The sequence below is a fragment of the Nuphar pumila genome, chromosome 1 (genome assembly GCF_984573655.1).
Source record: "Nuphar pumila chromosome 1, dmNupPumi1.hap1.1, whole genome shotgun sequence".
Classification (NCBI taxonomy): domain Eukaryota; kingdom Viridiplantae; phylum Streptophyta; class Magnoliopsida; order Nymphaeales; family Nymphaeaceae; genus Nuphar; species Nuphar pumila.
In genome coordinates this window covers 15,031,330-15,055,122 of record NC_143249.1, presented here as the reverse complement: position 1 = coordinate 15,055,122, position 23,793 = coordinate 15,031,330, and the positions used below count along the sequence as shown (strand labels likewise).

The following is a 23,793-nucleotide window of genomic DNA, read 5'->3' as shown; positions in this document are numbered from 1 at the left end:
AGAAAATTGGAGTCGTACACAATCAAACTAGGTATGGTTCTCATTCATCTAAATTTGGACCATAAATCTATCATGAGTCTTACTCATCGACAGCCCTAGGCAACAGAATACAAAACTGGGTCCAAATCCAGACCCATATAAGCCCCAGGCCCCAGCGACGACACGAGCAATTTAGTCATTTAGAGAAACAACCCACTCGAAGGAAGCACATTTTGGTAATTTTTGGCAAATTAGAGGGGCTCTTTCTCTTGACGGCCACCGCCTCGAGAGGTTATTTCCGACAGGGTGCAACCTGTTTGTCTTCGCGTTTTTTCTCTTTTCTTCTTGTTCTCTCTCTCTCTGCTCACCGCCACTTCGTATTCGGGGCTGATCGTCACCGAATCGAAAGAACAATTAGGGTTTCGGGGAACTATTCTGCGTGCGTTGATCGGAAGAGCTCCTCGTCTCCGAGCCATGGCGGAAATCCAGAAGCTTCTGGAAGCCCTCCGCGGCGACGGAGACGTGAAACCCCCGGCCGATCTCCTCCAGAGGCTCCGATCGGACTCGGTTAAGCCCGGGATCGAGAGGCTGTCGGAGACACTTGAGTACGGACTCTCGGAGATCGGAGACGGAAAGTTAGGTTTTCAGGATTGGAGCGATCCAGAAATCGAGGCGGTCTTCGCGATCGTCAAGTTTGTCCTCTCTGCTGCTGCTTCTCTTCGAGGTGATCCTTGATTTTATCTTATTTGACGGAAAATTGCCTCCTTTTTATTGCGATTGAATTTCCAACTCGATTGCTTTTATCCGCTGCTGTATAGTTTATTTTTTGAACTCGTTTGGGCCAACTAAATGAACGAAAATTGTATTTTCCTTTGTTTGGAACAGTAGAGAAGTCTGTGTCTTTGGTTTGTAGAGTTTACAAGCTCTCCGTGGAGATCTCTACTTGCTTCTTGGAGAAATCTGTATTCAGCAATACGAATTCAAAATTTCAGGTTCGTTATTAACTCACAGTTTTGTTTCTAATATTGGTTTCGTGGAATGTGTTGATTCATTGTTATTGGTGCAATTTATAAGCTTCTTAACTTGAAAGAAATAAAATCTGAACATTATTGTGGTTTTGCATGCGTGAAATTGGTATATCAAATTTCTATGGCATTCTGATCATTTTGTTGATTGATTGATCTATGTATTTGATATTGACAACAATATTCCGTTTTTGAGAGGGAAAAGGTGATGGGTTCCGACCTTGATCCTTTTGGCTAAGTAGCAGTAGCATCAAGCTTTCACTTACTTTGAGTGTTGTAAAATGAGTACCCTGAATCGGGTAATCTCTCATAAATTTAAATATTCATATCTCATGCCCTTCACCATGTTGAGCATTCTGCATGTTTTCCTGTTTTGCTATCAAGTTTTGGTGCCTCCTTCTTCACCCTACAACAACACTGTTCTATAATTATTTTTTTTTTCCTTTTTTTGTTGTTGTTTGATGTGGGGGAAAGATATACCGTCTTAGTTTGTTCCAGAACTCAATCTCCCATCTTCTTGGGATCATTCGGAGGCCCCTTGGCTTATTTCTGTGGATTAAGTTGATAAAATGGGAACCAACACGAGGTTCCTCATTACAGTCTTTCCTAGGCTTTGCTTGTCTGAAGCCCTTAAATCTGACAGTGATTTCTATGTTAGTACTGTACTTGTACCAGAAGTTTCATTTCAGAGTTCAGTCGCAGTGTATCTGCAGATGTGACAGTTATTTGCTCAGCATATTTCACGAGCACTGGAAGAACATATGTTGGATATGTTATGAGTATACAACTATTGGTGAACTGTGTGCACTTGGGTAGGAAATCAGGCTATTTAACGTTGGTGGTGAACTGAGTGAAAATTATACACAATACAACAACAACAACAACAACAACTACGCCTTCATCCCAAAACAATTGGGGTCAGCGATATGAACCAAAAAAGAAATTCATTTTGGGTCTTCCACATGAATCCTTTTCCTCCAATCATTTCTAACCAACGCCATGTCCTCGGTGAGGTTCAAAGCATTCATATCCTTTCCTATCATCTCCATCCAAGTCTTCCTAGGCCTACCCCGACCTCTTTTAACTAATATATTTTCCCATTTCTCCAACCTTCTAACTGGAGCATCATTAGGCCTTCGCCGAATATGTCCAAACCACCGTAAACGATTCTCTCGCATCTTATTTTCAATGGGTGCAACACCTACCTTCTTACGTATCTCTTCGTTCCGAATCTTATCTTTTATTGTATTTCCACACATCCATCTAAGCATCCGCATCTCAGCTACACTCATTTTTTGAATATGATGTCTCTTGGCAGCCCAACATTCCGTACCATATAGTAAAGCGGGTCTAATAGTCGTCCTATAAAACTTTCCCTTCAACCGCAATGGCATTCTACGATCGCACAACACTCCAGTAGCACTTTTCCATTTCATCCACCCAACCTTTATCCTATGATTTACATCTCCATCAATTTCTCCATACTTTTGAATGATGGATCCCAAATATTTGAAATAATCATTCACCGGTATATCTTGCTCACCAAGCTTCACTACACTCCCATCACTACTTCGTTGCTTACTAAACCGACATTCCATATATTCAGTCTTACTCTTACTCAACTTAAAACCTCTAGCTTCCAATGTCTGTCTCCATAATTCTAACTTAGCATTAACCCCAGCTCTAGACTCATCAATCAAAACAATATCATCAGCAAACAACATACACCACGGTACATTTTCTTGAATTGATCTCGTAAGCTCATCCATCACTATCGCAAATAGGAAAGGGCTTAAAGCAGATCCTTGATGTAACCCAACCGTTATCGGAAAATTGGTTGTCACCCCTCCACAAGTGCGGACATTGGTTACTACTCCTTCATACATATCTTTAATTATACTAATGTACTTGAGAGAAACACCTTTCTTCATCATTGTCCACCAGAGAACGTCCCTAGGTACTCTATCGTATGCCTTCTCTAAATCAATAAAAACCATATGCAAATCTTTGTTCCTCTCTCTATATCTTTCAATAAGTTGTCTAAGAAGATGCATAACTTCCATAGTTGATCTTCCAGGCATAAAACCAAATTGATTCTCCGATATCATGACAACCTTCCTCAACCTAGACTCAATCACCCTCTCCCAAAGTTTCATAGTATGACTCATGAGTTTTATACCACGATAGTTTGTGCAATCTTGTATATCACCCTTATTCTTATATAAAGGCACCAAAGTACTCTTCCTCCACTCATTAGGCATCTTATTTGTTCGCCAAATCAAGTTAAAAAGATTTGTCAACCATTCTAAACCTTTCTCTCCCAAGCATTTCCAAGCCTCGATAGGTATACCATCTGGGCCAACTGCCCTTCTTGATTTCATTTTCTTCAAAGCCTCTGCAATTTCTTTCTTTTGAATCTTGCGCATGAAGTCACGATTTATCTCATGAAAAGGAATGGAGAAGTCTCCAAGATCTTGAGCATGACTATCATTAAATAGCTTATCAAAATAATCTTTCCATCTCTCCTTAATCTCCTCATCTTTGACTAAAACCCTTTGCGTTTCATCTTTGATACATCTAACCATACCCAAATCCTTCGATTTCCTATCTCTCATCTTTGCAAGCCTATAAATATCCTTCTCGCCTTCTTTGGTATCCAACTTGTCATAAACCTCCTTATATACCTTAGCCCTCGCGTTTCGAACACCTTTTTTAGCTTCCTTCTTTGCTATCATATACTTCTCCAAATTCTCATTATCACGACTCTTACTTAGATTTCTATAACACTCTCTTTTAACCTTAATAGCTAATTTGACATCCTCGTTCCACCATGATGTATCCTTACCTAGTGGTGCACCGCCTTTAGACTCACCCACTACCTCCTTAGCTACTTTTCTCATACCACCCGCTATCTTATTCCACATTGATTCTGAATCCTCCTCGAGACACCAATCAACTTCCTTAACTACCTGCTCTACAAACATTCCTTGTTTAGCTCCTTTCAGTGCCCACCACTTAATTCTAGGATCTATCCTATGTCTATCCCTTTTGCGGCATTGTCTAATTCTAAGATCTAAAATTAAGACTCTATGTTGTGTAGCTACACTTTCTCCTGGTATAACCTTACAATCGATGCAACAACCCCTATCTCTCTTTCTAAGTAGGAAAAAATCTATCTGACTCGTATTAACCCCACTTTTAAATGTTACTAGGTGAGACTCCCTCTTCCTAAACCAAGTGTTTGCTAAGATCATATCATAGGACAAACAAAAATCTAAAATCCTTTCTCCACTTTCATTTCTTTCTCCTATACCATAGCCTCCATGGATATTCTCAAATCCATCCCTACTAATGCCTACATGTCCATTAAGGTCACCGCCGATGAAAAGCTTTTCTCCATAAGATGTCTATTGTACTACTCCATCTAAATCTTCCTAAAATTGATGCTTAATGGAATCATCTAAACCTACTTGAGGTGCATAAACACTAATAATATTAATAATATCCGTACCTAATACTAATTTAATAAGTAAAATTCTATCACCCTTCCTACGGACCTCAACTACATTATCTATAAACTGACGACTCATAACAATCCCTACTCCATTCCTATTCCTATTTATTCCTGTATACCAAATCTTATATCCCCAAGGTTCTATCACTTTAGCTTTCTCACCTACCCATTTGGTCTCTTGAAGACATAAAATATCAATCTTTCTCCTACACATAACATCTACTAACTCTACCAACTTACCAGTTAAAGACCCTATGTTCCAAATGGCTAACCTAATTTTATGGTCTTGGACTAACTTCTTTACCCCCACCCGTCCAACAAAGTGAGGGAACCCTTGCCTATTTGACACCACACCCGGGCGCCGGTGTGACGCGTCGCTTCTGGGCGACGACCTAGCAACCCTTGCACATTTATCACTGCCTCCGGGCCTAGAGAGTACAGCGCGTCGCTCAGTAGGGAACGCCCCAACGATCATATAGTAAAGATAAATTTTATCAACATTATAAAAACTTTGAAGCACGTATAAACGGGTCTGGAAATAAATGAGATTGTAGTAACTGCCAAGAAGAAACAAGGGTCTTGGATGCAGCCAATGCCCACCATGAAGCTGGATATTGTTTGCCTATTGAGAATTGTAATCAACCGATTCTAGTTGCTTTATCTGCCTTTAGAAGGGACGATTGAGTTTTACGAGGATGTGGTGGAGGATTCCTAATTTCCTAGCTGGTTTAGACATTGTATTTTACCCAAACATTCACCCTTTGACTTTGGTGCCTAGAGGTAGTTTTGTTAGAGGCTAGATGTGCAGTAAGAAGATCATGTTTCAGCTGCTTGCTTCAATGGATTTAGTTCTTTTCGAATTCCATCTGGACCTTGCTTCATTTGGAGTTGTTCACCAAGGGTGTGTTTGTATTCATGCGAATTCTCCGGAATGAGAATTCACATTTCTCAAAAGATAGGTTTCTCTTATTTGGATGCCATCATTGTTTTAAGAAAGGGAATTCTAAAATTCTAGATTTCCCTAGTCAGAGTTCCCACCTCCTTAGGTGGGAACTCTAATTCTCGATCCATCTAGGGGTCTCGTTCCTCTCTCGTTCTCCAACCCCTCCCTCTCCATCATCCCTCTCGCTCTCTGTTCCTCCTCTTCTACCACCGCGTCCTCTGCTGTTATCCACCTCCTCCCTTCTTACACCTCTTCCTCCTCTTCTCGTCTTCCTCCACCTTATCGACCCCTCATCTACTTCCACATCTTCTCCTTCTCCTCTACCTCCTCTCTTCTTACATCGCCTCATCTCTCTCTCTCTCTCTCCCTCTCTTAAGAGGTAAAAGGGGGTAGGTTATGGGTCTATCATGTTCGATCCAAACCCAACTCTAAAATAAGGTGCAAATGGGCCAAATTTGGGCTGGATCCGGCCAGATCTGAATCCAAATCTGGATCCAGATACGAGGAGACTAGATTGGATCATATCTGAATATGAAATACATGTGGTAATACTGGATCCGGAAAAAATAGAACAAAACAAGTTATTTACATGTAAAAATTGTATTTGGGTAAACTCCAGATCAGACTTAAAATGCCGACTGAATCCGAAAGTGATCTGATTTAATAAATCAGAATCTGAGCCGAATCTACATTCGGATTTTACTTAAAAGGATTCATACTCTAAAATGTATACCATAAAGTCAGATCCAAACACGGATCTGAACGGTATCCAATGAGATTAAAAAATATTAACATGAATCCATAAAAATGATAAAAAAAAGCTTTTTACAAAAAAAGATGCAAACGGATCAGATTTCTAGTAAAATAAGTTTTGGATCCAATTTGGATCCAAAAGTAATCTGATTAAGTGATCTGAATCTGATCCAGAATGCACATTTGAATCTTGTGTTGAGGGTCCATTCATAGATTCCAATCCATTTCACCCCTACCCCCCCCCCCCCCCCCCCACACACACATATATATATATATATGTATGTATATAGTGGGTGGTAGCTGCCTACCACCCAGCTGGCCTAGTGTCACTGGATGCGTTGTGGGTGTCCATCGCGCACATACCCTGTAAAAGGGCCTTTAGCGACATTCTTCCTAAAGTCCCTTTTTATCTAACAATGCACGTGCACGAACGCAGCTATGGTACTCGGACACTCCATTTTTCCCTCCATACCCGTGTCGACACACATCGACACCCAGACACATCATTGTACCCTCCATACAAGTTTGTAATTAATTTATAATTTATAATTATATTTTCAGTTTATAACTTTACATTTTCAGCATATAATATATATTTTAGATATAACATATATATTTAGATTATATTCAGTTTATTTTGAATTTGTTTTGTATTTATGTGATATATATATATATATATAGCCGTGTCCCCGTACTCACATTTTATGGAATTGCTGTGTCATACCTGCACCCATACCCGTGTGCTTATGTCACACAGACTCTTCTAACAGGGCACCTCACCCCGAGTTGCGACACTTGGACACAACTTCCTTTGTGTTAGGTGAAGTCAACCACATTGAGGTCCATTTCTATCCAAAAGTAGATTCAGTGAACCCTAATCAAGTCCATTTTTATCCATATTATATATAAATACATAAATGCACACAAATACATGTAGTGTTAACTTAAAACGGTTAAAATTATATATATATATATATATGCTCCCCGCACCCAAGTTTTTTTGAAGTGCCGCATCCCCGCACCTATGTGACATAGCCCAGGTGACATAGATTGGTGGTTAGCCAAAAAGTGGTAGGCAACTACCACTTTTTCCATATATATATGTAAGATTATTAATTCAAATCTAATTAGATTGGATCAAGTCAAATTTAATAATTTATTATATCCAAATTAACTCTGTTTACATTCCTACTAGTATACCCTTTTTTTGCTGCCTTATTCCAAAAGAATAAAAACTCTCACATCAATTCCATGATAAAATAAAAAAATAATATGAATTCTCAAAGAAAAATAGTAGGGATGCTCAAGTTAGCCAAACACTAGAAATCTTGAGATTGAAAATTCTCTTTCTTGGTAATTATCTAGATTGAGAATTCACTTTTCCATGAGAATTCTCCTCCAAAGTATCCAAAAAAGGAGATGTGGGGATCTACGCGCCCTTGATGAAGCTTGTCCAAAGCCATGGTCTTCCGGTCAAGCTGTTGCTAATTGTTTGTCTCCTTTGTCCACATCTAATTTGATGATAGTGCCAGCTGTGGATATTTTCTAGGAAGATGTAGAGATCTGTTGTCAAGATAGGGTCATTGTAGTTTCATGAGAGGCTTCTTCCTCTGATTAATACTTTTTACAAGTTCTTCCAAGTTATTCTATTTGTAAGAGGCATGAATGCCCATTTAGTCATGGTACTATTTTCTTATGAACTTGTTTATAGGGATGTTAGGGGACTTCCACCTGCTGCTTCTCCTTCTATATCTCATTAGTAGGTCATGTTAATTGATGATTATTGTAAGTTTATCTGGATATTTTTTCTTAAAACTGAGGATCAACTTTTTTCTTTCTTTCTGAACAAAAATAAGTCATGAATCCTTTTTCAAGAAAATCTTAACACTATGTAGTGATGAAGGTGGCGAGTATAGTTCTAGTACTTCTTAAGAAACACCTTCTCAATAATTAGTCTTCTTTGCTATATAGTTCAAGATGGTTTCAATGATTTTAGGTGCCGTCATATAGCATGCATGATTGCTCCATGTTTGTAAATTGCATGGCTGGCAAACTCGGCAAGTCAACTCGTGACTCGCACGAGTTGCTTCGTATCGGTGCCTAACTGAGTCAAAAGAACATTCTGACTCATTTAGGTCTAGACTCGGCTGAGTCCATACTTTGACTCGTCCGAGTTAATTGAAGTTCGGCTGAGTTGATCGAGTTTCAAGAGACTTGTTCGAGTCATCAGAATGCCATTTACTTTTTTTTTTCAGCAACCAATTTAATTAATTTTTTAATATGTTTAGCCAACGCCCTTACACCCCAATTAGAAATATATTCTTTTAATGACTTCACTTATTCCTTTGCGTGCTGTTCACACTTTTTTAGAAAGATTGATTTTTTAATTAAATGTAATTAAGTCCATCTCATTTTAAAACGTTAGGCACTATTCCTTAGGCCCAATTAAGGATGACATAATGACTTCAGTTTTGTGGATGCAAGAAGAGTTTTTCTTTTAAATTATTGTTTTGAATAGGCACAGTCTCTATACCCAATTAAGCATGCTTCCTTCAGTTGCTTATTAAATATCCATGACTCCATTGGCCAATGGTAATCCTCAACTTTAACTCTTTTTTCTTTTTCCAATCATGATTTTTTTTCTTTATCTTATTTTTTACCTATAAATATAGGTTACTCTTTTTCTACAAGTGAAGAACATTAAAACTTTGAAATTGCATATGTTATATATATAAGAAATCTGTATTTACAATTAATAATTTAATATACTCAGTTTTTATGTTTATAAAATGTGTTTATATATATATATATACACACACACACACATACACTTCTATAATTCTATAAAGTTATATTATTAATTTTTTTGAGAGGATTGTTAAACACACTTCTATGTTAATTTTAGTAATAATGCATATATTTTTTGTATTATAAATTGCATATTTATAATTTATTTTTAATAAATTATATGAAAATCATGACTCAGAGTCATCGAGTTGGATGTGGTCGATCCGATACTGAGTTCTGAGAATGCCAACCATGGTAAATTGTAACCTCTAGAATGTTGTTGAGCTTGGTTAGGTATGTATACATTCGTTGAAGAGTACTATGGCGCTGCCCATAGGGAAGATGCGCGGAGCCGTTGCTTGGACTAGGTCGTTGCACATGAGGTGCTGCACAGTGCCAATGATCAAATCAACAAACGTAAAAAGGGTTTGTGGGAGGCCTACGTCGTTAGGCTGGTCAGATTGGGTTGTCTAGTGCCGCACGAGCTCGCGGATTTTTTTTGCCCATGACAGCTGGTAATATGTGTGTGTGTGTGTGTGTGGGGAAATGCAACCAACTTTACATGGAGCATCTATGACATCATGTGGGCCATTGGATTAGATTCAACTGGATGTCCAGATTTAATTTTAAAACTCTAACTTTCATAAATGACTGTCTGCTTATTTAATATCATTATGAGCTGCTGTAGATTATGTAAAGAAATGAGTTCCTCCGTAGATATTCACTTAAATCACCAAAAGTCGACACTCAAAAGAGTTCCACCAAAATACCAACAAGATCACACAAAGAACCACAGATGGGTTCACTCACAAACACCCACTAAAGGGCACAAGAATAAGAGATGAGAACATAATATTCTTATTGATGTAAATCCATAGAAGAAAAACTTACAAATGAGAGGGAGTTTCACCCCTATTTATGCACTGCCAAAGGTCTCCCAAAAGAGAAGTTGGGAGAGAATAGAGCCGTTGGGCTGTCTCTCCAATGCCCCTTTTGGCTGACAAGAAACTAAAAAACTAACCTAGTTAGACTATTTACTAGTTAGATACTAACCTATTATATATATATATATATACACGGATGCATATGCATTTACATTTTTAACAGATTATTGTACCTATCACAAATTTGACAGTAGCTGTTTTGGTCCTTCTGCAGAAAACTGTTTTGCAAGCTCTAGAAATTTCATTATTTGATGGTACAGATAAGGACTGTGGTCTATCACCATTTGATGCTGTGAATGGCCTTGTGGACTTGTTGCCATTAGTTCCGGCCAACTCAAACGAGGGAAAGTCCATGAGGCATGTTGAATGTAGCCCACAAGGTATCAAGATTTTTTCTCCTTGGACCTTGCCATCTCTCAAGGATCATGATGTGTGTGGGCTTTGAAGTGCTATTTTCTTGTTTCCTGTTTATCATGTTTATAGTGATTGTTATTCACTTTTTTTTTTGGGTTTGGTTAGAGGGGATTGCTTGCTTGAAGGAAGCAGGGCCTATCAACAGATTTATAGCTACTATAGCTTCCCAGAGTTTTCAGTTGGGCTCCCAAGTATTTGAATCTAGTGAATCCGAGAGGTGTTGGGATCCTGATAGCATGGTTTATATTGTGAAGCACTGGGCAGTTGTTCATGTTAGATACATACACCGGCTGCTTGTTGTGTGCAATCAGCTGTTAAAAATGAGGCAGCTAAATGAAGAACAATTTGAGGATTTGCCAGTATCAAGATTGTCTTTTATTGTAAGAGTTCTGAGATCACTCAGTAGCCTTGCAAAGGAAATCCCATTTGTCGGATGTGACATGGAGTTATTGCACTCTGTAGCTTGCTTTGCCAATGAACTGCCTAGCTTGTTTCAAGGAACGTTGGAGATTGTTAACTTTGACCATCCTGCATTGGAGAATAGCATTGAAAATCTCTTAGTGATGCTCTTGGAAGAATTTTTTCAATTTATACAAGGTCTATATTCAGATGGTAATGTATTTCAGAATATTCAAACATGTGTTGTTGCTTCATTGTTTGATGTTTTGGAAGCTAAGGAATGGAGGTATGACAAAGCTAGTGTTGTCCAAACGCCTCCATTTGTTTATTGTCCCAGGATAGCAATGTATATTTTGAAGCTTCTTGGGCAGCTCAAGGGTTCAATGCATAGTGTTCACATTTTGAGGAAGTATGTTGACATGGGTCCTGATTGTCCCTCACATTCCAAGGATGGTACACCTGCGTGTCATATTCATGCCAAGAATATCTTTCTGCTTGAAACATATACACATGATGAACGTTTGGAAATGGTGTTTCCAGTATCTGGTAATTGTCTTGACAATTTGGTGCATCTTGCCAGTTACCTGTATTCAGAAGGTTTGAAGTCAAGACCAAAAATTGACAGGTCGGAGCAAACCTGTTCTGTGAATGTTAGTCCCTCAGATGTGGATCCGGCAGCTAACACCGAAGATGAAGCATTATTTGGGGACCTTTTCTCTGAAGCTAGTCGACAGGTAGGAATGGCTGATGGACACAGCCAGCCTCCTGTTGCAGTTAGTAGTGTTTCAAACTCCTTCAGTTTAGCCCTTCAGGCAGTTGTGGATGTGCTAAACTTTTTAAAAGATTTCACCTTTTCGTCTGAATGGCAGTGTGCTGTTTCAAAAAATGCGTGTTTGAAGCTTAATGAGAACCATGTTAGCATATTAATTTCTATGCTCTGTTGCGAAGTTGGCCCTTCTGATGGGAGAATTTCTGAAGGTGGAGTACTTTTAGCATTTCAGAAACAGATTGAAAAGATTAGAGAGGTATGCTTTGATTTATTGCAAAGTCTTCTTACTCATCATGATTTACTTGGTCCTTTGAATGAGCACCTTATTGATCAAGTCTTGAAGGTTGAGAATGGTACTTTTGTCTACAATAACTACACCCTTACTCTGTTAGCTCATGCACTTATTTCCCGGGCAGATTCATCTGGTTATCATTTAAGAAGAAAAATTTGCGAGGGATATGTCAAGTTTGTTGTTGATAAGGTGAAGCTTGCATACAATGAGGGCGTTAGTTTAAAGGAGATATCTGGAAGCTTGCCTTGCATGTATCATGTGGAAATTCTACTATTGGCTTTCCACTTGTCAACAGAGGCTGAAAAGGTTGCACTTGCAAATATTATGCTTGCTGGCATGAGAATGATAGACGATCCACCTGCACAATTAAGTGCCAAGCAAATATCATCTTGGTCCTTAGTAGTTTCAAGACTAGTTCTAGTGCTCCGTCATATGATTTTTTACTCATCAAAATTCCCGTCTTGGCTGCTTCTGCACTTAAGGGCGAAGTTATCGGAAATGTCGTCAAGATCATCCATCTCTGAAGCCAGTGATGATCATTTCCTGTCATGGGCATCAGTTGTGGTACAGAATATCGTGGGTGTATCAACCAAAGAGCATTCTATCCTTGGTATCCTCAATCGTCAGTTGATTGACACCGTTCCTGTTCCCACTTCAGTCCACAGAGATGACCAATCCTTACAAAATTTAGGTTTGTCTGTGGATGAGCTATTTACTAGCATGTCGCGGTTTGTGGATGTCTGGAGGGGTAATAAAGCTGAGGCAGTGGAAGACCTTGTGCTTGAAAGGTATTGTTTTATTATTTGTTGGGACACTATTGCTAGTATTGCTTCTACCAGTGGCCTCCTTTCAGATTCTTTCTTGCAGAGGCTAAGTATAGAAGATACTGGTCATTTTATTCTTTTCAGTCATTTGCTTCTTAGTGGTACTATTGGCAATGTTGGCGAGCATAAGCTTTCAGATTTCATCTTTGACGTGCTCCAACAGCTGCATGCTGCACTTGAGACATCTAAAATGCAGGTGCAGGGATGGGATTTTTTGAGGAATGGAGCGTGGGCATCACTTGTCTTTTCCTTGCTTCAGGCTGGCATCTGGAAAGTTGCCATCAAAAAGGGGATCTCTGGGGTGAAACCGTCTTGGACAGGCTGGAGCGGGGAAGATCAAATCCTGTCTCTTGCTGAAAGCTTAATTGTCAATGTAATTAAGTCTGGCCAAGTTGGTTTGTTGTTCAAGTTGCTTTCCTCATTGTTGAATGGTAACATTCAGGCTCTCCAAGAATCATTTATTTGTTCACTTGATATTAAGGGAGGTGTTAGGGACAGATTTTTGCCTCTTCTTCTTAAACACTCAGGTCTTGATAAGCATATAGAGAGTGGGCTTCTGAACAAGATTGGAGCTAGCCCCGTCATTCTGGATTCTTTCTACAGTCTCCTGTCAAAGCTTCTTGATCTTAATTCAAATGAGAATTTGGAAAATGCAAATCGAATGCTTCTCAGATGCTTGCTGTATGGTTTCCCATCAAATACCATGGTTTCAAGTGGGGTTCTTGTTTCATGTGTTCTTTCTGTAGAGTCAATAATATTGACACTGGATGGTCTTCTAAAGATCAAAGATTCAATAGCAGATGCGCACAAAGTAGATTTATCAAGTATTCATCTTGCTACCATGATGGCTGTGAAAACTGACAAGATTTTTGGGCGCATACATGAAAACTGTGAATCCATATGCAGGTATATCTGCCCATGTCAGCAGACATCGGACTATAGCGACCTTTTCCTATTAAAGCATTTGGAGGGCCTCTTGAAGGAGGTCAATTCCAAGGAGGAAATGGATGCTAGCATTTATGATACTCTAATTACAAGTACAGTTGATACCATGGAGCGCCTGAGGAAAGATGTTGACCTTTTCAAATTGTACATGGGTGTAAATAATGACCTGGGCCAGAATGCCAGTGAGCTTTATTGTGGTCAGCATGGTAACCCATTGGTTCTGATGGATGCGTTGGATATTTGTATTGATGAACCGGTTAACATGAAGGTTTTTCAATTGTTTATTGATCTTTTAGGTGGCCGACTGTTTCCTGGGCTCAAAGTGAAACTACAAGAAAAGTTCATGCAAATGGAATTATTGTCTCTCTCCAAATGGATAGAAAAGAGGATGTTAGGCAGCACCGTAGAAGCTTCAGGGGGAGAGGCACCTTCCAAGGGAAGTTCTTCACTTAGAGAAGTGACTATGAATTTCCTAGTCAACCTTGTTTCCCCATCATCTGATGTCCAAACAAGAGAACTTCATGGTAAACTTATTGATGCTATGCTTGTTTCACTGGATAGTGCATTTATTCTGTATGATATCCATACAGCCAAGTCCTATTTTAATTTGATAGTGCAGCTCTCTAATGGGGGATCAGGATTGAAGCAACTTCTGAGAAAGACTTTGTTATTAATGGAAAGGCTTTCACATAATGAGAGTTTGTTTCCGGGCTTGAGATTTTTATTTGGATTCCTTGGATCTGTCTTTAGTGCTTCTGGGGCCAGTAAGACTTGTTTGGATAAGGCTTCAGGGAAACAATGGCCACATAACAGCTCTGGATCTGGCTCTGCTATCTCTAGGCAAATTAGCAATGTGTCAAGGAAGAGTTCAGAGTTGCTGGCTCCTCCAGTAAACCAGGAAACTGGTTCTGCAATTGATTGTGATGCAACTTCTGTAGATGAAGACGAGGATGATGGTACATCTGATGGAGAGTTGGCAAGTGTGGAGAAGGATGATGATGATGATAATAACAGTGAAAGGGCACTGGCATCAAAAGTGTGTACCTTCACATCTAGTGGGAGCAACTTTATGGAACAGCACTGGTACTTCTGTTATACATGTGACTTAACTGTGTCCAAAGGCTGCTGCTCTGTTTGCGCCAAGGTCTGCCACAGAGGTCATCGTGTTGTCTATTCCCGTTCAAGCCGCTTTTTCTGTGATTGTGGAGCTGGGGGTGTTAGGGGTAGCAGTTGTCAATGCCTGAAGCCTCGGAAGTTTAGTGGAAGTAGCTGCCCACCACCAAGGAGTACTGGTAATTTCAACACCTTCCTTCCGTTTCCAGATGGAGATCAACCTCCAGAGAACGATTCAGATTTCGAGGAGGATGAATATGTGGACTTTGAGAATGTTTTCAAATTGTCTATATCAAAGGAGGACCAGGAGGGTCTCAAATGCTTGCTAGCAGAGCTTGATATTGAAGGTCAAGTCCTTGAAATATGTCAAAAACTAATACCTACAGTAACCAACAGAAGAGAGGCCAATCTCTCAAAAGACCAGAAAGTGATATTGGGTGAAGATAAGGTGCTGTCCTACAATGCAGAGCCTCTGCAGTTGAAGAAGGCATACAAAAGTGGATCACTGGACCTAAAGATAAAGACAGACTATTCTAATGCTAGAGAACTCAAGTCACATCTTTCTTGTGGTTCTTTGATCAAATCACTGCTGACTGTTAGTGCTAGAGGCAGACTTGCTGCTGGGGAAGGAGACAAGGTTGCTATATTTGATGTGGACCAATTAATTGGACAGCCAACTGTTGCTTCTGTAACAATGGATAAGGCTAATGTTAAGCCACTTTCAAAGAATACTGTTCGCTTTGAAATAGTTCATCTCATGTTTAATCCTGCCGTGGAAAATTACCTTGCAGTAGCTGGTTATGAAGACTGTCAGGTCCTTACCTTGAATCCTCGTGGTGATGTGACTGATCGTCTTCCAGTTGAGCTTGCTCTACAAGGAGCCTATATCCGGCGTATCGAGTGGGTTCCTGGTTCGCAAGTTCAGCTTATGGTGGCCACCAATAACTTTGTCAAGATCTATGACTTATCTAAGGATAACATTAGTCCTACACATTACTTCACTTTGCAGGATGATCTGATTGCTGATGCGACACTTATTGTAGCACCTAAAGGGAGAATGTTTCTTCTTGTTCTATCAGAACGTGGAAGCTTGTTTAGGTTACAGCTTTCAGTGGAAGTTGATGTTGGAGCAAGAATTCTGACAGAAACCATCCAGGTTAACGAGAGGGATTCAAAAGGCATGTCTTTGTATTTCTCATCTGCCTACAGATTGCTCTTTTTGTCCTATCAAGATGGCACTTCATTGATTGGACGCCTGGATGCTAATGTGACAGCTCTGACTGAGATCTCTGCTATTTGCGAAGATGAACAAGATGATAAATTGAGGCCTGCTGGGTTGCACCATTGGAAGGAGTTACTCGATGGAAGTGGTGTTTTTGTTTGCTTCTCTGGTCTTAAGCCAAATGCTGTTCTTGCCATATCTGTAGGTCCTCATGAGTTATTAGCACAAAATTTGCGACATACTGCAGGATCAGCATTTTCACTGGTTGGTATCACAGCTTACAAACCTTTATCAAAGGATAGGGCCCACTGTATTTCCTTGCATGATGATGGAAGCCTGCAGGTCTACTCGTTAGCTGCCATGGGGGTTGATGTTGGATCAAATGTGCTCTCTGATCAAGCCAAAAAATTAGGATCTTGCATTCTCACCATAACTTATGCTGGTTTAAATCCTGAGTTTCCTCTTGACTTCTTTGAGAAAACAATTTGCATTACTCAAGATGTAAAGTTGAGTGGCGATGCGATTCAGAATAGTGACTCTGAAGGCACTAAGCAAAACCTGGCATCTGATGATGGGTTTCTAGAGAGTCCCAGCCCATCAGGATTTAAAGTAAGATTATGCCTGAGCTTCATTCTAATTTATGCTAATGAAATCTCTCTCTCTCTCTCTCTCCTGATTGTTCTGTTGATACTTTGTTGTTTGTCTTGAACAGGTAACTGTTACAAATTCAAATTCTGATGTTGTTATGGTTGGTCTCCGTGTACATGTGGGAAATTCATCAACCAGCCATATCCCTTCTGAGTTTTCTATTTTCCAGAGGGTTATAAAACTTGAAGAAGGTCTGCGGTCATGGTATGACATTCCCTTCACAACAGCTGAATCACTTCTTGCTGATGAAGAATTTACAATCTCCATTGGTCCAACCTTTAATGGAACAACATTGTCTCGAATAGACTCCTTGGAAGTGTATGGTCGAGCTAAGGATGAATTTGGTTGGAAGGAGAAAATGGATGCTGTGCTTAATATGGAGGCACATGCTCTTGCTGCAAGTTCTGGAGCGGCAGGAACTGGAAAGAAATCCCAGTCATTGCAAGCTACTTCAATCCAAGAACAAGTCATTGCAGATGGACTTAAGCTCTTATCTGGCTATTACTCATTATGCAATGTGCGGCCAAGTTCTGAGATTGAAGGTATGAAGCTGGAACCAAGTAAATTCAAGTGCAGGAAGCTTTTAGAAACAATCTTTGAAAGCGACAGGGAGCAATTGTTACAGTCAGCTGCTTGCTTTGTACTTCAGACGCTTTTCCCTAAAAGGGAGATATATTACCAAGTATGGATATTCTTCATCATTTTATACTTCTGTAAATACCACTTTCAGCTGATGGGCATATATGTTTCTTCTCTCTAGGTGAAGGACACTATGCGCCTCCTTGGTGTTGTGAATGCTTCTCCTATTCTTGCTTCAAGAATAGGAGTAGGTGGTGCAACAGCTGGATGGGTAATTCGAGAGTTCACTGCTCAGATGCGAGCGGTTTCAAAGATTGTATTGCACCGGAGGTTGAACATGGCTGCTTTTCTTGAAACTCATGGTACCATTTGATTCTTGTTGCCTTTATTTTAGCCATTATGCATCTCATGGTACCATTTTAGCCATTATCTTTTAGCCAAAGAGCATGAGCTATGTACCCCTGGCTTTTGTTAGAGGCTTCATTAGGGGCATGGGGAAAGTGCAGAGGAGTGCATTCTGTTACTATGCAGAGACAATTATTTATGCTATCTGTTCTTGCATTTGGAGTGCATATATCATCCAAGCATAAAAGATGGTTTTTGTTGAATGAAATATGGAGTTTAAGCTCAAGAAGTGCTCATTAATAGAGATCAAGAGGCCAATGTATGTGGTATGTTCATTTGGATGTAGTCATGGGTATGAGATATAACAAGAACATGCTTGGTATGAAAATGTGGTTGTAAATTTTGGGCCTGGGGACATGGTCATATGTGTATGTGTGTGCATTGTTTGTGTTTTAAATTCACAATCAAAATGAATACAACATGAATGTCATTTCAAAAGTCGGTTCTTATCCTTTGGAAAAAGTTTATTCTTCGACAACAATTTTAAGCCATTACGACTAGTCAACTTTAATAATTTATTTAGATTTAAAATTAAAATATATACAATCTATGGCAAATTTTAAAAGATAAGAAAAAAGGGTCTAGTTCAGGAAGGGATACATAAATGAGGTTAAGGTCATTGTTATAGCTGTGTTGAATGAAATATGGAGCTTAAGCTCAAGAAGTGCTCATTAATAGAGATCAAGAGGCCAATGTATGTGGTATGTTCATTTGGATGTAGTCATGGGTATGAGATATAACAAGAACATGCTTGGTATGAAATGTGGTTGTAAAATTTGGGCCTGGGGACATGGTCATATGTGTATGTGTGTGCATTGTTTGTGTTTTAAATTCACAATCAAAATGAATACAACATGAATGTCATTTCAAAAGTCGGTTCTTATCCTTTGGAAAAAGTTTATTCTTCGACAACAATTTTAAGCCATTACGACTAGTCAACTTTAATAATTTATTTAGATTTAAAATTAAAATATATACAATCTATGGCAAATTTTAAAAGATAAGAAAAAAGGGTCTAGTTCAGGAAGGGATACATAAATGAGGTTAAGGTCATTGTTATAGCTGTGTCAGACGCAAGGTTACTATGCCCATAAAGTATGGCAGTGTGTTTAGGAAGGGATTCATAGATGAGCTTAAGGACATGGTTGTGGGTGTGTCTGACGCAGGTTTACTATGCCAATGAAGTATCACATTGTGTGTGTGTGTGTGTGTGTGTTGCATGATGCTGTAGCACTGACTTTGCCATCTTTCTGTAGGCTCTGGTGTAGTGGATGGACTAATGGAAGTCCTCTGGGGAATTTTAGATTCAGAGCAGCCTGACACTCGGACAATCAACAATATTGTCATTCCATCTGTGGAGCTGATATATAGTTATGCTGAATGCTTAACGTTACATGGAAGCAGTGTTTCTGGACAATCTGTTGCTCCAGCTGTTGCAATGCTTAGAAAGCTACTTTTTGCTCCTTACGAAGCTGTGCGAACTTCCAGCAGGTTATCATTTTAGATGTGGATTCTCTTTTTCTTCCTCCCCCTTCCCCTCCATCCTTTGACATATGTCCTTGGGTTGTTGCATATGGTTGTGCTAACTCATTGCTAACTCATTTCTGACTTTTCTGTTATAGCTTGGCTATATCATCAAGATTGCTCCAAGTTCCATTTCCGAAGCAAACTATGTTGGCAACAGATGATGTTACAGAGCATGCTACATCAACATCTCTGTCTTCTGAGATGACCACTGTGACCAGTGGGAACAACCAGGTTATGATTGAAGAAGATTCTACTGCATCATCTGTTCAGTACTGTTGTGATGGTTGCTCAACTGTTCCTATACTCAGACGTCGTTGGCATTGTAACGTTTGCCCGGATTTTGATTTATGTGAGGCTTGTTATGAAGTCATGGATGCTGATAGGCTTCCTCATCCACATACAAGAGATCATCCTATGTCAGCAATACCTATTGAAGTTGATTCAGTCATTGGGGATGGGAATGAAATTCATTTCTCAATGGACGAGTTGAGTGATACAAGCTTGGCACAAGTTGCTAATGGTTCTGGCCTTCATAGTTCTCCTCCGGCAATTCATGTCTTGGAACCAAATGAAACAACAGACTTCTCTGCTTCAGTAAATGAGCAGAGAATAGTTACCATCTCAGCCACGAAGCGGGCTGTGAACTCCTTGCTGCTTCGTGAGCTGGTTGAACAACTCAAAGGTTGGATGGAGACTACCTCTGGCATCCAGGCCATCCCTATCATGCAACTATTTTACAGATTGTCTTCTGCTGTTGGAGGCCCTTTCATGGATAGCTCAAAACCTGAAAATTTAGACTTGGAAAAATTTGTCAGATGGTTTCTGGATGAGATGAATCTGAATCGGACCATTTCCGCTAAAACCAGGAGTTCTTTTGGGGAAGTTGCCATCCTGGTGTTCATGTTCTTCACTCTAATGCTGCGAAATTGGCATCAGCCTGGAAGTGATGGTTCAGTGTCAAAATCTGGGACCACGGTCTCACAAGAGAAAGGTTCTGCTCAGTTACCACCTTCCACTGGTGGTTCTTTGTCTCCCAGTGACGAGCATGAGAAAAATGAGTTTGTATCACAACTTCTCCGTGCCTGCAGTGCTTTACGTCAGCAGACTTTCATCAATTATCTGATGGACATTTTACAACAATTAGTGCATATTTTTAAATCTCCACCTGCTAGTTTTGAATCTTCACATGGCGTAAACACTGGCACTGGATGTGGTGCATTACTGACCATTCGCAGAGAGTTGCCAGCTGGTAACATTTCTCCATTCTTTTCAGATTCATATGCCAAAGCTTACCGTGCAGATCTTTTTATGGATTACCATAGACTGTTACTGGAGAATACATTTCGTCTTGTGTACAGTTTGGTTCGGCCAGAAAAGCTTGACAAGTCCACGGAAAAGGAGAAGGTGTACAAGTTATCTGTCAATAAGGATTTAAGGTTGGATGGATATCAAGATGTTCTTTGCAATTATATCAATAATCCCCATACAACATTTGTTCGCAGATATGCCAGGAGGCTCTTCTTGCATTTATGTGGGAGTAAAACTCATTATTACAATGTCCGAGATGCTTGGCAGCTTTCAAGTGAAACTAAGAAGCTTTACAAACTTGTGAATAAGTCGGGTGGATTCCATAATCCTGTTCCATATGAGAGGAGTGTCAAACTAGTCAAGTGTTTGTCTGTTGTATGTGAAGTAGCTAATGCTAGGCCTCGAAATTGGCAAAAGTATTGTTCTAGGCACGCTGATGTGCTGCCGTTTTTGTTGAATGGGGTTTTCAGTTTTGGTGAAGAGTCTGTGATTCAGACTCTTAAACTTCTGAGTTTGGCATTTTACTCTGGAAAGGATACGGATCACTCCCATCAGAAAAATGAGGCAGATGCTGGAACAAGTTCTAACAAAGCTGCTGGGACACAGTCATCAGATTCCAAGAAGAAGAAAAAAGGTGATGATGGGACTGAATCTGGTTCTGATAAAACTTACTTGGACATGGAGTTTGCTGTTCAAATTTTCTCTGAGGAGGATGGTAAGCTCCTGAGGTGCTTCATTGATTCTTTCCTATTGGAATGGAATTCAACCGCTGTTCGACTTGAAGCAAAGTGTGTTCTTTCTGGTATCTGGCATCATGGAAAACTTTCTTTCAAGGAGGCCATGCTGAAGGAACTTTTGCAGAAAGTGAATTGGCTGCCCATGTATGGCCAAAACATTGTTGAGTACGTAGAACTCCTGAATTCACTTCTTGGAAGGGGTGCATTTGATAGTAGTTCAAAAAATCAAGAGACTGAGCTTATAAATTCATGCTTGACCACCAATGTGATAAAGGGCATCTTTGATACACTTAAATCTCAAAATGAACTTTTGGCAAACCATCCAAATTCTCGCATATATAACACTCTCAGTGGTTTGGTAGAGTTTGATGGTTACTATTTAGAAAGTGAACCATGTGTAGCTTGCAGCTGTCCTGAAGTTCCCTATAGCAGGATGAAGCTAGAGACACTAAAATCTGAGACTAAATTTACTGATAACCGCATAATAGTGAAATGCACTGGTAGCTATACAATTCAAACTGTGACCATGAATGTCCATGATGCTCGTAAGTCAAAATCAGTAAAGGTTTTGAACTTGTATTACAACAATAGACCCGTGGCTGACTTGTCAGAACTGAAGAACAACTGGTCCTTGTGGAAGCGTGCAAAGAGTTGCCATCTTGCTTTCAACCAAACCGAGTTGAAAGTGGAGTTTCCAATTCCAATTACTGCTTGCAATTTCATGATTGAACTTGATTCATTTTACGAAAACCTTCAAGCGTCATCACTTGAATCATTGCAGTGTCCTCGTTGCAGTCGCAATGTGACTGACAAGCATGGTATATGTAGCAATTGTCATGAGAATGCATATCAGTGCAGACAGTGTCGGAATATCAATTATGAGAATTTGGATTCTTTCCTTTGCAATGAGTGTGGTTATAGCAAATATGGTCGATTTGAGTTTAATTTTATGGCAAAGCCAAGTTTCACATTTGACAACATGGAGAATGATGAGGATATGAAGAAGGGACTGGCAGCTATTGAATCAGAATCAGAAAATGCTCATAGAAGATATCAACAACTTCTAGGTTTAAAAAAACCATTGCTTAAAGTTGTCTCAAGCATTGGTGAGAATGACATGGATTCTCAGCAGAAGGACTCTGTCCAGCAGATGATGGTTTCTTTGCCTGGCTCTTGTAAGATAAATCGCAAAATTGCCCTTCTGGGAGTCCTGTATGGTGAGAAATGCAAAGCAGCATTTGATTCTGTGAGTAAAAGTGTCCAGACACTTCATGGGCTTCGTACGGTTTTGATGGCATACCTGCATCAAAGACAGACAGGCAATTCTACAGTGTCGTCACAATCTTCAGTCCCCAGGTCACCAAATCACTGTTATGGTTGCGCTACCACGTTTGTTACTCAATGCTTGGAGCTTCTACAAGTTTTCTCAAAGCACCCACATTGCAAGAAGCAGCTTGTTTCAGCTGGCATTTTGTCTGAATTGTTTGAGAATAACATTCATCAAGGCCCTAAAGCATCTCGTGTTCAGGCAAGAGTGGTTCTTTGTGCATTTTCTGAAGGTGATATAAATGCAGTGACAGAATTGAACAGTTTAATAAAGAAAAAAGTCATGTATTGCCTTGAGCACCATCGGTCATTGGATATTGCTGTGGTCACTCGGGAGGAGTTGCTGTTACTTTCTGAGACATGCTCTATTTCAGATGAGTTTTGGGAGGCCAGATTGCGTGTTGCGTTTCAGTTGTTGTTCTCTTCAATTAAGTTGGGGGCTCGGCATCCTGCAATTTCTGAGCATATAATTCTTCCTTGTTTGAGGATCATTTCTCAGGCATGTACCCCACCAAAGAGAGAACCTGCTGACAAAGATCAAGGGACAGGAAAATCTTCATCAGCTATACACTTAAAGGATGAAAATTGTGGAAATTTATCTAGTTTGGGTGCTGCTGTGAGTGGGGTGAAGTCTCAGTCTCTGTCATCAGAGAAGCATTGGGATAGCTCTAGAAAAGGCCAGGACATGCAATTACTAAGCTACTTTGAGTGGGAGAAGGGTGCTTCTTATCTGGATTTTGTTCGCAGGCAGTATAAAGTCTCACAGACTATGAAGGTTGTGACACATAGGTCCCGAAGGGACTCCTTAAGGCCTGATTTTGTAGCTCTTAAATATGGCCTTAGATGGAAATGGCGTGCCTGTAAAGGGGCTGCTAAGTATGATTTGTCAACATTTGAAATTGGATCATGGGTTTCAGAGCTGGTTTTGAGTGCATGTTCGCAGTCTATCAGATCTGAAATGTGTACTTTAATTGGTCTACTTTGTTCTCAGAATTCATCTAGGCAGTTTAGGCTATTGAACCTACTCATGGTTCTTCTACCTGCAACGCTGTCTGCTGGGGAAAGTGCTGCAGATTACTTTGAGCTGCTGTTCAAGATGGTTGATTCAGATGATGCACGTTTATTTTTGACTGTGAAAGGATTTCTATCTACAATTTGCAGGCTGATTACACAAGAGGTGGCCAACATTGAATTGCAGGAGAGGAGCCTCCATATTGACATATCTCAAGGGTTCATTCTTCATAAGCTGATTGAGCTTCTCAGCAAATTTTTAGAAGTTCCAAATATTAGAGTCAGGTATCATTTTTTTGCTATATTTTCTTTCACCCTTATTCTCTTTT

The 23,793-nt window shown here is 39.8% G+C and overlaps 1 protein-coding gene across 2 annotated transcripts in view; it reads left to right on the top strand.

Annotated features, from left to right (window-relative positions):
• Nucleotides 1-310: 310 nt before the first annotated feature.
• The window catches only part of BIG (auxin transport protein (BIG)), a 39,240-nt gene continuing 15,757 nt past the window's right edge, over nucleotides 311-23,793 (top strand). The window contains exons 1-8 of one of the 2 annotated variants that reach the window (XM_090018417.1): nucleotides 311-703; nucleotides 868-971; nucleotides 10,160-10,325; nucleotides 10,465-16,532; nucleotides 16,636-17,253; nucleotides 17,332-17,512; nucleotides 18,812-19,046; nucleotides 19,178-23,749. In XM_090018417.1, the coding sequence (XP_089874543.1) occupies nucleotides 454-703; nucleotides 868-971; nucleotides 10,160-10,325; nucleotides 10,465-16,532; nucleotides 16,636-17,253; nucleotides 17,332-17,512; nucleotides 18,812-19,046; nucleotides 19,178-23,749 (12,194 nt within the window). In that variant the 5' untranslated portion in view covers nucleotides 311-453. Of the gene's footprint in view, nucleotides 704-864; nucleotides 972-10,159; nucleotides 10,326-10,464; nucleotides 16,533-16,635; nucleotides 17,254-17,331; nucleotides 17,513-18,811; nucleotides 19,047-19,177; nucleotides 23,750-23,793 lie in introns of both variants that reach the window. The other variant, XM_090018386.1, reaches the window with a different exon arrangement.